At 36.9% G+C, this 15,795-nt stretch overlaps 1 protein-coding gene across 1 annotated transcript in view; it reads left to right on the top strand.

Annotated features, from left to right (window-relative positions):
* Nucleotides 1-15,795, top strand: part of BANK1 (B cell scaffold protein with ankyrin repeats 1) — a 135,474-nt gene that overhangs the window by 47,439 nt on the left and 72,240 nt on the right. Inside the window, exons 7-8 of the mRNA XM_066317873.1 lie at nt 1,292-1,412; nt 9,427-9,623. Coding sequence (XP_066173970.1) covers nt 1,292-1,412; nt 9,427-9,623 — 318 coding nt within the window. The remainder of the gene's footprint in view (nt 1-1,291; nt 1,413-9,426; nt 9,624-15,795) is intronic.

Raw genomic sequence — 15,795 nt, 5'->3', positions numbered from 1 at the left:
AGCCTCAAAGATCTTTATTTCTAGGTGGAGTCTTTTCTTAATGCATATTGCTTTACTTAAAAAAGATTATTATATTATCGTTATATATTATTAATATTATATATATTCATAATTATTGAATAAAAAATACTGAGAATGTAGTGTGGCAGCACAGAAAGAGAGTGAAAAGAAATGTAATGGTTTTTACATATCTTATTATTGGAAGGGTCGGGGTTAATTATGGGAAAAATAAACAATCCTGTTGTTAGATTCCTATCTGCTAAATAGATATCTCTTCTAATTCTTGGTAGAAGTTCGATGAAGATTATATCCTGCCTCTGCATTGAACATTTTCTGATCACATTATACTTTTCTTATTCCCCTTTAACAGTCTTGGGAATTAAACTTCATGTTTCGTCAGTACACCCCCCTGTCATTTTCTCCTCAGCATGTCAGTCACAGACTTTCTTTTTAAATTCATATGCTAAGCATGTCTGAAGATGTTCCATTTTAGTCATCCCAGAATCGTCTTGACTAGCAACAGTCCAGCTGTAGGAAGGCAAACTTTAACACGGAACTGCTGACCCTGAGCAGAATAAAGCAGCTCTCCCTGACCTCTTCTCTGCTGTGTCTGAGCTCCCTTTGGTGCCTAGTGCAGCACAGGCTGGACTAGAACTGTAGAACTTGGTGTAAAATATCCTTACTCTTCAAATCTCTGTAGTCAAGCTTTTCTTGTTAGGCCAGGCAAAGAAATATTTAGTTATGGCTACCTTGAATGTTGTTAGACATATATCTCAACCTTCTGTCCAGAAAGAGACACTCAAAAAATCTCCTGGTAGTCAGTGCAGATTTCCCTTGTCTAAAGACTGTGTGTTTAGTAGGAAGCTGATCTATCTGGTTGATATCAGCTTCTTGTTCTGTCTTGACGAAACTGAACCTGTTTCCTACCTAGACAAATCCACAATTTTAATGTAAAAGCTTTGGGTAACAGAGAGCTATTGTGATCTTTAACTCACCCTGATTACTGCTGTAGTAAAACTTAGATCTTCCTGTCCTTACATTTCATCTGTAAGTTTTTAAGTAATTGTAGAACTTCATATGTTATAATGCACATTGGATCGTGTTGTCATTATTCTTTTGTATTAAAATATCTCTTCCTTAGTTTTCAAAAACTGTGCTGCTCTTACTGAAAGAGAGTTTTCCATAATACTGTTTTGAATAATTTGATTCACTAGCACTCTGAGGATAAAGTTAAAAATACATATGCATCAAATGCACTAATTTTTTTCTGTTTTTTCTTTCTTTTAAGCAGGCATTGAAATTTTCTTCTGTAGAGAAGGTAGACAATGTTCTGACTTCATTACTGAAAAACAAAATATCTACTTATGAATTCAGCCCACTCGAAAGTGAAAAAGAGCACCATCACCAAGCCAGTGAGTCACTTGTTCTATGTATTGATTTTTATTACTGATACTGTGGTTATTACTTTTAAATGTTAATAAGGCAATTCTTAAGTATTGAAAGCCTCTAGTGAAATGGAAGAATCCACAATAAAGACAACATAAGCAGAAAAAATGGGAGAAAGAATTCTGTAAATCTTTGTGACTCAGTACTTTATACTTCTCTGGATTTTTGATCAGCTTTGGATTAAATGTAGATTGACAGCTTTACAGCTGAGCAGATTTATACTTAAGAGAAATGGACAATAAGAGTAATGTGGAGATGCCTGTACATGATACATTTTTTACTAATTGCTCTTCTGCAATGCAGTTTAAACTTCACTTTTTCCAAGTGTGGGGAAAATCTGAAAGTTTTCTTTATCTGAAGAGAACTGATGGCTTTTGATCTTAGAGCAGTATAAAACTTCTCCAGTCACTTTTAGTACCTATGCACTTAATGTTTTGCATTACTTCTGGCAAAAAGATAATTTTGTTATTTTTAAGTTTTAAAAGAAGGCATCCAAGTGAGTTAAAATAGAGTTTGTCTATCAAGTAGATACATTGTATGCGCAATTCAGTCATGCATCAACAGAAGCTGCTGTTAGTACCAAATGGAGGTCCCTCGTTGAAGTAATAACCATTTACTAGGGATTCAAACTGGTTTGCAATAAACCAAGATTATAGTTATGTAGCTTGTGTTTTGAAAGCATCATTTTAGTGTTATTTCAAATGTGTATTAAACCTCAGCTTTTTAAAGAAACTTTTGGGCAAAACAATACTCAAGAAAATGTGTTTTCCTTCTAAAATACTTGAGAAAGATGTGTTCAGGATGCTGCTTGACTTCTGTTTTGTGTAGCTGGACTATGGTTATGAGAGAAATAAGCTCTCTACAATCAGTAAACCTACCACTTCTCATAACCAAATACAAACAAGTTTTAAAGGTAGCACTACTGGGATTGCCATCATGTTTCCTTTCCTTTTCTTGGTTAATGCAATTCTCGCCTCTGTATTAGATAAACATGATTCAATTTGTAATGTAAAAATGAGCTTAAATGTCAAAGTTAGCAGAAGCAAATAAATGAGGTGCCTGTCCTTGACATTTTCCTGTTCAAGACTGCAGGATGGAGGTGGATAACACAGATTCCAGAGTCTTTCCCATTGTGGAATGTTAGTTGATGAGCAAAAGATTTTTCACTACTCTAATAACTATTAGATCTGGTGATGTTTTTGAATATTGAGGAGTATGCTAACCAACCTGCTATGGCCCCAAAAGAAGCCTGTGTGTTTCAAGAGCAAGTTGACTGCTTGAGACATTAGTGACCTTAAAATGAACTGCTTTGATGTATGGCCCAAAGAGAAGGTGCAAAGTTATATGCCCAGATTTTTCATGAAAGAAAGATGTGTTTGCAGTGCTAGAAGCACTCAGAATGTGGGAGGCTTAGACTCTTATCCCTCTTCTGCCTGAAAGGTAAATAAATCTGCCTTTGACTCTCATAAAAGCATCCCAAACAGCCACTAGCCGTGTCCAGTAGTGAATGAGAGGAGTGCAAGCTTTCAGCATGAGGCATAGGGAAGAGAAACCTTTCTCTGTAGTGTTCTACATGGATGCTTTATTTGAATATTCTCGCACATCAGGGTACAGCTGATAAATTGCTGTACTTGGAAAATCTTGATGTGACCTCAAAATGAACCAAGAATGAAGAACTTATGACTAATTTATTAGACAACTAATGAATTGCATGTTTGACTTCTCACAAAGTGTAACTAAAGCTGTGTGATTAAAAACTTGGGAGTGTAAAAGTAATTACAAAAGGCATGTGATATAATGAAATTAAAATGCAGTATTATGTTTTCCCATACAGACAGTGATTTAGATCAAAACATTGAGATGCATGTTTGCTTACATAATTCTTAAGGAGCCACTCCCATCCCCAAAATGGCTCTTCAACATTTTTTTAATAGGACAATGCATACTTGTGAGCAGTCAGTGTCTAGGCTGGCAAAGTCAAGATAGGTGGCAAAGATGTAAAAGGTTAACTCTGATACAGAGGGGTGAGCTAAATGCAGACTGAATAGAAATCACTGGAAAATATTTTTTTTAACAAACAGCATTAACTAGAGACAAAACCAAGACTTTTCTGGGATTTTTAATGGTGGTGTCATCCCTTGTGAAAGAGTGTAACTAAAGGTAGAAATACTGTCTGAAATAATGTACATTCCATACTGAATTGATTTCAGGGTATCTTGTATGTAAATTATTCCTTTATATTCTGGTAATAGCATCCAGTCAAAGCATATTAACAAATCCAAACTCATATTTCAAAATATTTCTTAAGAAACGTGTTTCTTCTTGGAAAACTCTGATTCTTAGAATCCTCAGATTCACAAATTTTTTGTTGCATTTTTTCCTGTCCAAGAAATAGCAATTTACTTGAGAAAAACCTGTTTCATTTTCCACTATTAATTAATTCTCATTTTTTACAAGTTATCTATTAATATTTCTCTAGTTGAACTTAACTGCTGATGCTTATGAGAAGTCCTGAACTTGCTTTGTAGCAAACAGTGCCTTTTTGCCACCTAAGACTGCTAGCAACATAGCAAATCCTATCCTGATTTCTGTATTTTTTCTTTTCCAAGCTGAAACATCTATCCCAAAAGAAGAAATAGAGTCTGGGTTTTTAGCTTCTAGCAGAATAATGGGGGGAGGGAGAAGGTACTGGTATTGGCACTGTAGAAGTCATCTTAGCTGCTATTTAAATTGTGAAGAAAAACAACCATGTCCTGTTTCAATAATTCAGGAAATAAAAGAAGGATGTCTTACAAGATGTGCAGAAATATCACTGTAGGCTGATGTTTCCTTACTGCAATTTTATGAAAATTCCCACAGGCAAAGACAGTGCTATGATACAGTAATATTAAATTTTGTGCTCTGTTTGATGGCTGAGGTTTTCCAGAATTCTCTGCAGAGAAGAGAAAGGATTATGGCAGGACAAAACATAAAAAAAACCCCTGGCAATTCCCTCTTAACCTTGTGTATATCAAATAGAACTTTAATTAAAAGCAAGCACTGGCCTTGTAAGTTGAAAGTTGAAGAAGCCACCTTAAAGCACTTTAAAATGTGCCACTTGAGGACTTTAACCTTTCCTTCCAGCTAACCAGTTCTTAATATAGGTGCCGAACAGCCACAGCTTTTCTCTGTTAACACTCTCCATTAAAGGACTGAAGATGAGTAAAAGCTGTTCGCTACTTTACCCTTATAACTACTACTTTTCCTCACTTCTGTATAGTTAGCTGAAATGTCCCAGTTGTTCCAGTTTCACAGCAGACAAAATTTTCAGCAATTTTCACCAATTCAGTCTGACAAACCTGAAAGTTCAGGAATGGTATTTTCTGCCTGAAGCATGTGGGCTTTCAAATAATTACAGCCTCTTCCTACTGTGTGTAATATGAAACTTTAAATAAAGTGGTTAAACATGGTATGATGCAATTTTCTTTTCAGCAGAACATCTATTTTGTCTTAAGAGCTCAGGTCAATTTTGAGAATTGGCAATTAAAGAACAATTATAATTTAAAAAGCAAACAAATAGATCTTGTAGTGGGCTTTTCTTACCTGTTATTTTGACAGTTGTACCCATAGTCATCACTGATTTCTGCTGTAGAACCTGGTGGAAAGAGAGAAGTTCTTCACCTTTTCCTAGTTGGAGGGACTTGGGAGGGATTCAAAAAGTTAGTGGTGTCTCTTTTCAGAATGAGGGCAGAAAACAAAGACCAGGAGGCTTCAGTCATCTCTTTTGAGGTCGTTAACCTTACTATATTTCATAATTATGTATGGATTTGGGAGAGAAATTTCTGAGAGGCCAAGCCCAAGGACATTTTTCCCCTTTATTTCATGGGAGACAAAGCTATTACCTTATGTTACTAGCTAATTATTACTAGCTCTTATTAGTAGAGAGTGACTACTGCTACCACAGCTGCATACAGAAATGGTCATTGAAATGTTGCTGAGGTTGCTGAAACAACAGCAGCCATCTCCACTGTTAGTATAGCATTTCCCAAGACAACAATTGTACCGAGGTGGCCTCAGGTAGTTCAGTGCTTTGGGGGATAGATTTACCGGCAAGACTGGCAAAGTTTAGCCCTTGAAGATTGCATCCTACTTTGTGTGGGTGCAGGGTGCTGCCAGTTGATTTTTAGTGCTGCTTGAAAGTCAGAGTCTTAGGTTAGTGAAAACTGTCTTAAGTTAGTGAAGCTGAGTTGTCTGTGGGTACTCATAATGACTTTTTGCCTTGTGTCACAACTTGATGCCACCAGGCTTCAAGTTTATGAGCAGAAGGGACTAAAACTGTCTATATGAACCACTCATTTCCTTTTTGAGTTTTATGTAGATGTCACTATACCACCAGTGTTGCTTTTAAAGTTTTCCTGCCTGATAACAGTTTTTTCTGCTTACAAGGAGCATTATTAAAAAATGGCTTGTTTTAGGAAATTGATTTAAAAATTTATTTATTTTTACCACCCTTCATGGCTGGCTGAGGTATTTCATTTGTTAATGTAGTTTTTTGTAATGTTCAAAGTGTGTTAGCATAGGAGTCCCACGTGAATATCAAACTCAGCTAGGGAGGAGTTGAGTGATGATCAGAAAAAACAGCTCAAGTGCAAGGAGCTGAAGGGATTTTGGAGTACCTCTCTGTTTTGTATTACTTTAAGAGTGTGGAAATGTATTCTAGGCAGGTATATACCTGCCTAGATCATGCTTATGAATACCACCTACTCTTTTTCTCTTTCTATTGGTGAAGAAATCATAGCATCCAGTCCATTGGTTGGATCCATTGACCATCCAAGTCACTGGACTTGATTGCCTTTCAGATTTGTAACCATTTTTGGAGGGTTTCGTTAGTATGAGTGGAAATTCTTTTGGAGCATGTTACTAATACTGTGTTAAGTATGTTTGACCTTCTGGTGTCTCCTAACGGTGTGCAGACTACTGAGTAAGGTTCATAAAATTTACTCATTTTAAATTACTGCTCAACACCTATTGCATTGCTGGCATCTAAAAAAAATAGCAAAACCCACAAGGCATAAGGAAAGCAATTTGAGGGTTTGTGCAAGATTTTTAAATATTAGCTCAGGTTTGAACACTTTTTTTTTTAAGAGAATCCTGTTTTTTCCTACATTTAGAAAAATCTAGACAAAAATAAGCATGTACTTAAATGCATGTATTTTGGGCTAAAAATGGTAGTTCCTCAAATGACAAAATCAAACCCAGTTTGTGGATTAAAGCATTTTTAATGTTTTAATTAAAACGTTGATTTTAAGTAAAATGTTGAGGAATATTGAGTAAAGAAATTGTGTAGCATCTACTTGTCTCAAAAACCTTAGCTGCTATGCAGTTTTAAGATGGCCTATTGTTGCCCAAAAGATTTTAAAGCACACTGCAACTACAAGGGAATATAAACTACAACACATACTCTTGTTTTTGGAAATTTAACCTGCGAAGGCTTCTAAAACAAGTGGTTTGATTTAGAGAGGTGCTATGTATTTACAGTTTCTTGATTAGATTTTTATTGCCTGGTGGAAATAAAAGTCAGGTAACACTAAATTTGTTTAAAAATCAGTCTGGGATGTTAATGGGATTTTTGATTAAATTGTAGCCCACTCAAATTCCTTCTGTCAAAATAATATTGGAATGGGATAGTGCTGGAATATTCCTTGTCCAAAATGCAGTCAAAATTGTCCTAACATTTTTTTTCTCAGCATAGTTAGTACTCAGCTATGCCTGTTCCAAGAACTGCTCTTGTTCCGTATATTTAATGATGGGGTGAGATTTTACTCTCTCCCATATTATGATTCTGCTGGAGCAAAAAGGGTGGGCAGGAGGGTTCACAAATTGACCACTGCTGAGCCAAATTTCACTATGCAGAAGAATGTACAAATTAGAAAGTTTGTTAAAGACTGGCAGCTAAGAGATTTCCAAAAGGTGCCATGACTTCTTCCAGTACACTATGGGCTGAAAATGTGCTGGCTAACCTGTAGGTCAACTGATGACAGGGATATAAAATAAAATTCAAGAAAGATAGAAGAAACTGTGTAAATTCCTAAGCTGTAGTCCTAGATAGAAGACATGTGAAAATAGATTCTCTGGAGTTGAAGGGACCATGAAGTTATTGCAAAAACAGGCAGGTTGAACACAAAGAAATTATCAGAACTAACTGGCAATTTTTAAGAGCTCTGAGGAAATTTTAAAGTAGAATATCTTGGTTTCTAACCAAACAATATTTAATTTCTTTAGTACTAGGAGGTGTGACCAAACCAGGAGTTGATGCCAAAACCCAGTTTCTCAGGCAGCCTTGTGACCTAGAGGCAGGTTCATGTGTTATCTCTACGGGGCAAACTAATAGAAGTGTTAATAAAATAAGTCTTCTGTAATGTGAAGTCTGGCTTTATGAGTTTCTTGTAAGTTTTTTTAAGAGTCAGTAAATCAGTTAAAGTTAGTAACTGACTGAGCATGGATGAATAACTGACCAAAATCAGGAGGCAAGCAATTGGGAAAAATCTTTCTTTGCTAGTGATATGAAGTGTAGTGTTCAGAATTGTAAGGAAAAAGGCTAATGGGACGCAGGGAATGAGAGATTTTGTAATTATGCAGTAAAATGTCAGATGATATTCATTACAGGTAAAACCAAAGTGATGCAAGTGAAAAAAAGCAATCCTATGGTATCCAAAAAGAGAGGATTTGAGCAGGTTATTAGTGCTGAGGATTAAGACCATACAGTGCCATGATAACATCAACTTGTTGCTAGGCAGCAGATCAAAAAGCTAATGAAATACTAGGAATTAATAGAAAAGGAATCAAGAACAAAACAGGACATAATTATGGCAATGCATGAATTACATGGCTCACCCCAAAGTTGAGTGTCATATGCAGCTCTTCTCCTGTCATCTCAAAATAGTTACAGTAGAGCTGGAGAAGTTTAGAGAGCAGTGTGTGTGGTGGTGTTAGTTCTCTACAGGGCCCAAATAACTAGACTGAAGCTCTTCAAGAAAGAAATTATGGGGACGAGTAAATCACTGGAATTGCATAGAGGGCAGACAGTGATGGAGGATAAGATGAACTGGGGACTGTCAGTTGAACCCTAGTGGGAGCCAGGCTCAAAGCAAACTAGGAGGACCTTTTCTTCATGCACTGGGGTAGGAAAGGCCCACAGGGTGCAAAAAGTTGATGGTGCCTGGGACAGGCTGGGTGCGTGCCTGGAGAAGAGATACACTGCATGCTGATTTATAGACACAAACCACAAGTGATCAGAAAGTAGAGTACCAATGGAGAGAGAAATATTTTTTTATGCTTGAACTTTCTTTGTTGCTTGTTTGGTTGTTGTGTATGTAACTTGTGTAGCTCATAGTGACCACAAGTTACATGCAGCAAAATACTCCAAATACAGGAAGATGCTGAATGTCCCAGTTCTCCAATGTAAAAATGGGTTTTGATAGAAATCAGTATCATGTTATTTCAGATAAATCCTAAAAAACACTTGTCTAATACATTCATCTTTAAATTCCCTGATTTTTCATTACAGGGATAAGCAAATTTTTCCAAATGTCTGGTTGTCCTGTGAATTTTCAGAAATTATTTTTAATATCAAAACATAGCATCATAAACCTGTAAAAATGTCCCACTTTAAAATATTCTACCTGAGCAACAGCATGTCTTGGCTGTAGAATTTTCTGCCCTTTGCAAGAAGGCTTATTTCTCAACAGAACTGATGTGCTTTAAAATCCCTCTGTCAGGATAAAAAAGAGATTTCTCAGTTACACCAAAGGCTCCTTTATTGTTATATGTATAGGCACTGTAAAACTGTTAATTGAAAAAATAATTCTTTGGGTGTTAGCTCAATATTGGGAGCTTGATGGCTGTGACTCCACTGCACTAATATTCAAAAGATGTTTATAGAAGAAAGTGTTCTATAAAAGCAGAACTTTTGTTTCTTAAGACTCTGTTTCCATTATACAGATAGCAATTTGGAAGAATTTCCTACCCTACTTCACTGTGCAGCCAGATTTGGCTTGAAGAACCTTGCAACATTACTACTCAGCTGTCCTGAGGCCACACGGGCTTGCAAAATAACCAATAAATATGGAGATGATCCAGAAAGTATCGCAAAGAAGCACGGGCACAAGGAATTAAGAAAATTAATCCAAGAATTGTCAGTAAGTCCATGTGTTTTCCATATGTCATCTGCAACCAGGGGGCTGAGATGTTGTACTACTGAGATCCCATAGTATTGTCTTGTACAGACTGATATGTTGAAGTCCTGTCTGAAAATACTGTTGTACTCCTGCCTTAGAAAGAGGGGTCAAAGTGCACACTTTCTTTGTGCACTGATGGTGAAGATCAGATCTTTTGCACTGTTCAAATTTTAGGCATGTCAGAGAGAAGAACAGAAGTACCTTGTGTGGCCTGGTTAGATTGTTGCTTTCAGCACCCAAACAATGGTTATATTGTAAGTAGTCTGGACTGGCTGTATAGAGTAGGACATAAAGGCTTCTTTAAAGGTCACTTTAAAAGGAACTATGAACTCTCTTAGCACTCCAGTTCTTCACCATTCAAAAATGACTTGTTTCCCTGCCTTGTTGTTCATGCCACTGTGAAGGAAGGGTAATTTTTATCACCTTTAGATGGAGTAAATCTTTCTTCAGCTGGGTATGCAGGAGGGGTTTGGGGCAATAGTTGCCTTTCCACACGAAAGGTAATAGTAAAATAAGGGTCTCTGGATAGTTCTATCATGCAAATTACTGCAAATAAAACCTAACAGAACTGTAGTAAAAAAGCAATGTACTATAGTGACATTTGAGAGCTTTAACCTATTTCAACTCCCTTTGTGCTTACTGTAATATGTACAGACATGATAATTCTCCAGTTTTTGATACTGCAATTGAGGTCGAATTTAACTCAAGAAAATATATTCCTCTTTACCATCCAGCATAAAGCAGTCCATAAAACCATGCTGTCTTCCTGGATCATCATGTTAGTAATTTCACATTTAACAATTTCTGACTGCTGTAGTTGCCTCACAATCATCCTTGTACTGGTCAGAAACCTCCTGCCAGTTGCAGTCAGGCTACTGACTGTAAGTCAGGCTTTTCTGTTCTTGGAGTCTAGCAGTTTGGCTTGAAGAGAATGGAACTGTATTCCCTAACCTCACTACCTGTGTATCTGGCTAGGTGTTGTCTTTGGAGGGTCAGATACTACCAGTAAAGTTGTGTTTAAAGGATTGGTAAGAACACACAGAATATGAATAATAACTCTTGGTGAAATACCTTCATTTGTTTTCTAAGATGAGCTGAAGGGTTGAAACAACATTTTCATCTGAAGGGATGAAAAAACATTTAGGAAACATAGTTTCCATTAATAATTTTTCATGTTTCATGATAATGATTAATAGCATAGGACATTTATTTTTTACATTAGTGTTGTCAAAACTCAATTTCTGATGTGTCTTTGTGCACTCCACATGGAACCGGAAGCTTCAGAAAATGAGTAATTTTGGTTTTTTATCCTAATGCACTCATACTTTGGTTTGGGGCTTCTTCAGAGGAAGACAAGAATGCATGGTACAGGCAGACTAAGCTGATATGCAGAGAGTACATTGATATTCTACAATCTTTTCACATTTTAATAGACTTCATCAGTGATGGAAGGCAGTGATCATTAGGGTGATTTATTTCACTCTAAAAAGCATGTTAAGTGTGTGCATTCCTCTGGTTAGTTTTTCTTTATTAATAAGATTGTCAATTGTCCTAATAAAGTCTAAGTATAAATTTGTCAGTCAAAAACATGTTTTTAAAATGGCAACTGAGCTCTACAGTGTAATTTTTAATGAAAACATTTGTCTCGTGGTACATACCTGCTATTGTTTGCACGTAAACAGTTAACAGTAATTGTTCTCTGCTTTCCCAAGCATGAGTGCTTGCACCAGTATTGAAGTATAAACTACTCTATGGATATTATAAACATGTGTAGTCTGGACAGGACATGCAGTTGTATTACTTGTTTTCAGTTCATTCAAATGGTGTGGCCTACTAATGCAACACAAGTAAAAATCTGAGTGTGCTTCAAGTCTGCCAAATGTAATATGATATTATAGAAATGTTAGCTCCAGCCACTGGAAGAAAAATGGCTTATTTGTGTCCCCTGTATTAGTGCACTTAAGCACAAAAACACTTACTGTACCTCTGTAATTGATGGGAATGTGGAAAAGAAATATTTGCATGGCTCTGAGCCAAGAAGAATTTAGTTGAACCATGTTCCTGGAACTTCCCATTACAGCTGTACTGTTGACATTACTTATTATTACAATAGAAGTACTTTTGCATTTGGCATACCTCTCACTGTTTTAATAGTGTTTCTTGTGTTTGGTTGTTTCTTTTAGGAATAGCCCCAAAATGCACATAGCAAATTATTGCTTCTATCTTAAAGAGCAGTAGGGTTCCAGAAAAATGAATGCATTAAAACATACATTTGATTTTTCCAAAATCCTGCAAAGTGTCTTTCATTTGCTGGAGAAAAACAGAAAAAAACCCCAAAAGTGTAATTTTGAGCTGGAGAATTCTTAGGGGAATAAGAATTCCCCGAGATGATCAGAGAGAGAGCATCAAAAGATGAAGCAGCAACAGATCAGGTACTCTTCCTACCTTCAAGCCCAGCAGGCTGTGCAGTGTTGTACAGCCCTTTTTGGTGTCTGCTGAGCAGATCAATGCTCAGGGCTTTTAGCTGCTGCTGATTTGTTGATAGGGCCCTCCAGCTTCCCTCTCCAGCAGGTTTAGTGGAAAGGTGCTCAGGGCACTGTTGGCAAAGGTGAGCCATGGGAGTTGGCTGGCTTTCACACGGGGTCTGAACGGCACAAGTGCCCTGTCCTTATTTAAAGGGAGAACCTCTTTCTGCAGCTGGCCACTGACAGTGTCGATGTGGGGAGTGTTACAGCCACAGAAGGCAGATCTGGAGTGCCTGATGGCCGTGCTGGGAGCTGATTTCCAGGTGTCAAAGCAGAGCACAAGGGAAGGATCCCACATCACGAGGCATTCTCCACAGTTGTATGAGCACAGAGAGAAGAGATTTTTCTGCTTTTAGACCAGTGTTAAGTGCAGTGCAGGGTCATTAACTGCTAAAACCTCACACCCATTAGAGTCCTGTATATATCTGTTTCCACCATGGTAGTGTCTGCCTTCTCTGTCAGAATTCCTGCATTTCAGATGCTCCTTGGAAGTGTCTGCTCTGGTGAGGGAGCACAATACTTGAATGACTTAGAATAAAGGTACTAAATTGGTGAAACTGTGCCTGGAAAAGTCTTAAGGGGAGATTATAATGAAACTCAGTTTCAAATGTGCCAGCAGTTTTTTAAGCAAACTGTATTTTTTTGTGTTTAAACACAAAGCCACCTCAATGGGCATTCATTTCTAATTTCTGCATGCTTCATTATAGTTCAGATAAAGTAATTGCCTCTTCTGTACCATAAAAGAGGGACATCACTTAACATTCAGCAATAGCATCCTGAATTTTTAGTCTTTTGATTTTTTTTTTTTCCTCTATACCTTCAAGAATTTGAATGTTTTCCAAAATTGCTTATAGGGTTAATTGCTTGGATCAAGTTAATTTAAAACTAGTAAGAGACATTTGGTAGGAATACTGGCAGGAGTCCCTGTATTTGAGCCCTTGGAGCTCAGTTGATCCAGCTGATGGCTCAAATGCCAGTAGAAAATGCTTTTCATTAGCCACAGGGCAAAACATGTCTGCAGTCAACTGTTCCAGTACCTGTGACAGGGAGTACCTTGTTAAGTGACAGTAGTTTTCTGGGATATCAGGGCTGTATTTCAGATGCTCGCCTTCTGCATATGCTGTTTCTGAAAGCTGCTTTGACACAAGCTTGTACTTGTTGCCACCAGCTGTGGCTTTCTAAGTCTATGTAAAAATTCTACCTCCAGTTTATAAAGAAATCACTGAAATTATGTTATTATCCAACACACAAAGGAAGACTTTAAAAATAATGCTTAGAAATCTTATCTCATCTAGGTGAGTAAGGAGGGGAGCATGTTCAATATACGACCTGACCATTTAAAATTGAAAGTCACACTGGTAGCCAGTTTAGGCATTTGTGCTTTGGCATGGGCGTAATTCTTTGTTCCAGCTCTTTGGGTTTCTAATTTCTCCTTTCTTTTAATAAGAGCTGTGTAGCTGAATGTGTCATAGCCAGGAAGATTATTGTGTACCACTGGGGTATACGTCACAGGTTCTGAAAAAAAAACACAATTCAGAAAATGTTTTATTTGGTTGGTTAATGTAAATACTTTCCGATTGCTGGCTTCAGCCTTTAAAGCAGATTCCTAGGGGTGGCATGAACATTATTCAAATATAAAAATTGAAACATCATTTCATGTTGTCACCACACATTTGAGACAGCACAAATCAAATTTTATTTTTAAAATACCTTCTGACATTTCAGAATTGGTTACCAGAAGTCTAAGGCAGAAAAGGCAGGTTAATTTAACTTTTTTCAACCTGTCCTGTCACCAGGTCTCTAACAATCTGCAGCAGAACAGGAGACTGATAGAAGAATCGTCTTTCTCTGCTACTAGCAAAACTCTGTCTGGATTTCTTGTTTAACTTAGTTTTTTGTCTTCCTGCTTGAGGCATCCTTTAGGCAGCTATTAAAAATATAATAGGTATTTAATTCTGTATATATTGGTGGAAGTTTCTTTAGAATGGCATAGATTGAGATTGTCCTATGTGGCTGTTCAAAAGAAGTCTGTTTTCTTTCCGGAGTTACAGCAATTCTGACTCTTCTGAGGTACATCCTGCAAAGTCTAGACCCTCAGTTACTGAGTTCACTGCTGTTAGAAATTCCCTCAGCAGCAGAGAGAAACACAATCTTACAGCTGCTCATAATTTTCACTCATAGCCTGTTTTATGGAAGATATATGTTTTAGATAGCAGGGGAAGGAGGAAAGAAATTTTTCTTCCAGAAATGCCAAGCTATATTTTTATAAATCATACCAAACTTAAAGGATGGGTAGAAATGTAGGTTGAGAAGTAATTCATCATTGTACACTTCTCTTTCATCTCTTACTTTGAAGTGCATGGTTGAACCAGAATGCAGAATCTCTTGAAGTATCTTCAGCTTGATGAAATAGAAAACAGTCTACAAAAACAGGGTATTGTGGAAATTAAGGGTACTTTTTGTCTCAGTTGTTTTATGTGAAAAGAATCTTACTTGTCTTTGTAGCTGCTATTGCCAAATAACAGGAAATCCTTAGACTGCAGGAATCCCTTCAACAAGGATTCTCATAATTTGCTACCGAGTTCTAGAAGCTCAAGTGGAATCAGTGCTTTCTCAACACAGAAGTATTATTCTTCCATTTATTTTTTAGCTTTGTGTTCCTGTAAAAGGCTATGTAATGTGGCAGAGCTCCTCAGCAAGAAAGAGATTTTTATATCCATTTGCTACTACTTCCTGAGCAATTAATCTTCTGTTGAGGAAGATTTAGAAAGATGAACAATCTTAAATGAATCTGATTGCTGTCAAGATTTCTTTAATTACTTCAAATGCTATTGCAGTATTGCACTGGCCCATAGCTCATTGCTTTCAAATATCTGGCAGACTGTGTGACAGAGAAGAGGATTAGTCGAGTTTCTGAAATTCCTTCCACTCCACCAGTGAGTCCTTGTTGAGGCCTGCTGGAATTTAATTCCTGCCACAATATTTTAGTGCTCAGAAATGTCAATTACATGCAATTTTTGGTACACTGGAAGTTACCTAGCTAAAATGAATAAGTGACTGTTTGTATTCTTTGATACTCTTTAGTGAGTGGATATTCACAAATCAAATTCTTCAAGAGAGGTTTCCTGTTATCAGGTCTTGGTGTTTTATGTTTAAGATTTGGTTTATGGAATTTATTTTACTAAGTGACAAGGTTTCCCTCTTTGTTTTTTATGTGTTCTCAGAGGGATGCGCTCCCTGTATTAAAAGTCTGCTAGCATATACTGCCTTTTGAGGTCAGTCAATATGCTTTAGTGAAGAGATAAGGTACAGACTGAGCACAGAAAATTTTGGCTTCAAGGAGGAAAGGCTAGATTTTTCATTTTGAAAAACCAGCCATTACACTACTACACACATTTTTTTTAAGTTTCTGTATTGACTTTTATTCAGGCTAGAACCTTGCACCTTAACTGTGATTACATCTCCTGTCAATAAGTATGCAATTGAGTGCAACCTTCTTGTGAAAAGAATGATAAGTGGAACTGCAGATTTGGAAACCTTACTTTTGTATAATATGCCTATTGAAATTTGTGTGTGATTTAAAATGAATGAGAATATTTTTTCCAAAG

Source organism: Sylvia atricapilla, chromosome 4 (assembly GCF_009819655.1).
Source record: "Sylvia atricapilla isolate bSylAtr1 chromosome 4, bSylAtr1.pri, whole genome shotgun sequence".
Classification (NCBI taxonomy): domain Eukaryota; kingdom Metazoa; phylum Chordata; class Aves; order Passeriformes; family Sylviidae; genus Sylvia; species Sylvia atricapilla.
This window is presented reverse-complemented; position numbering and strand designations above follow the sequence as displayed.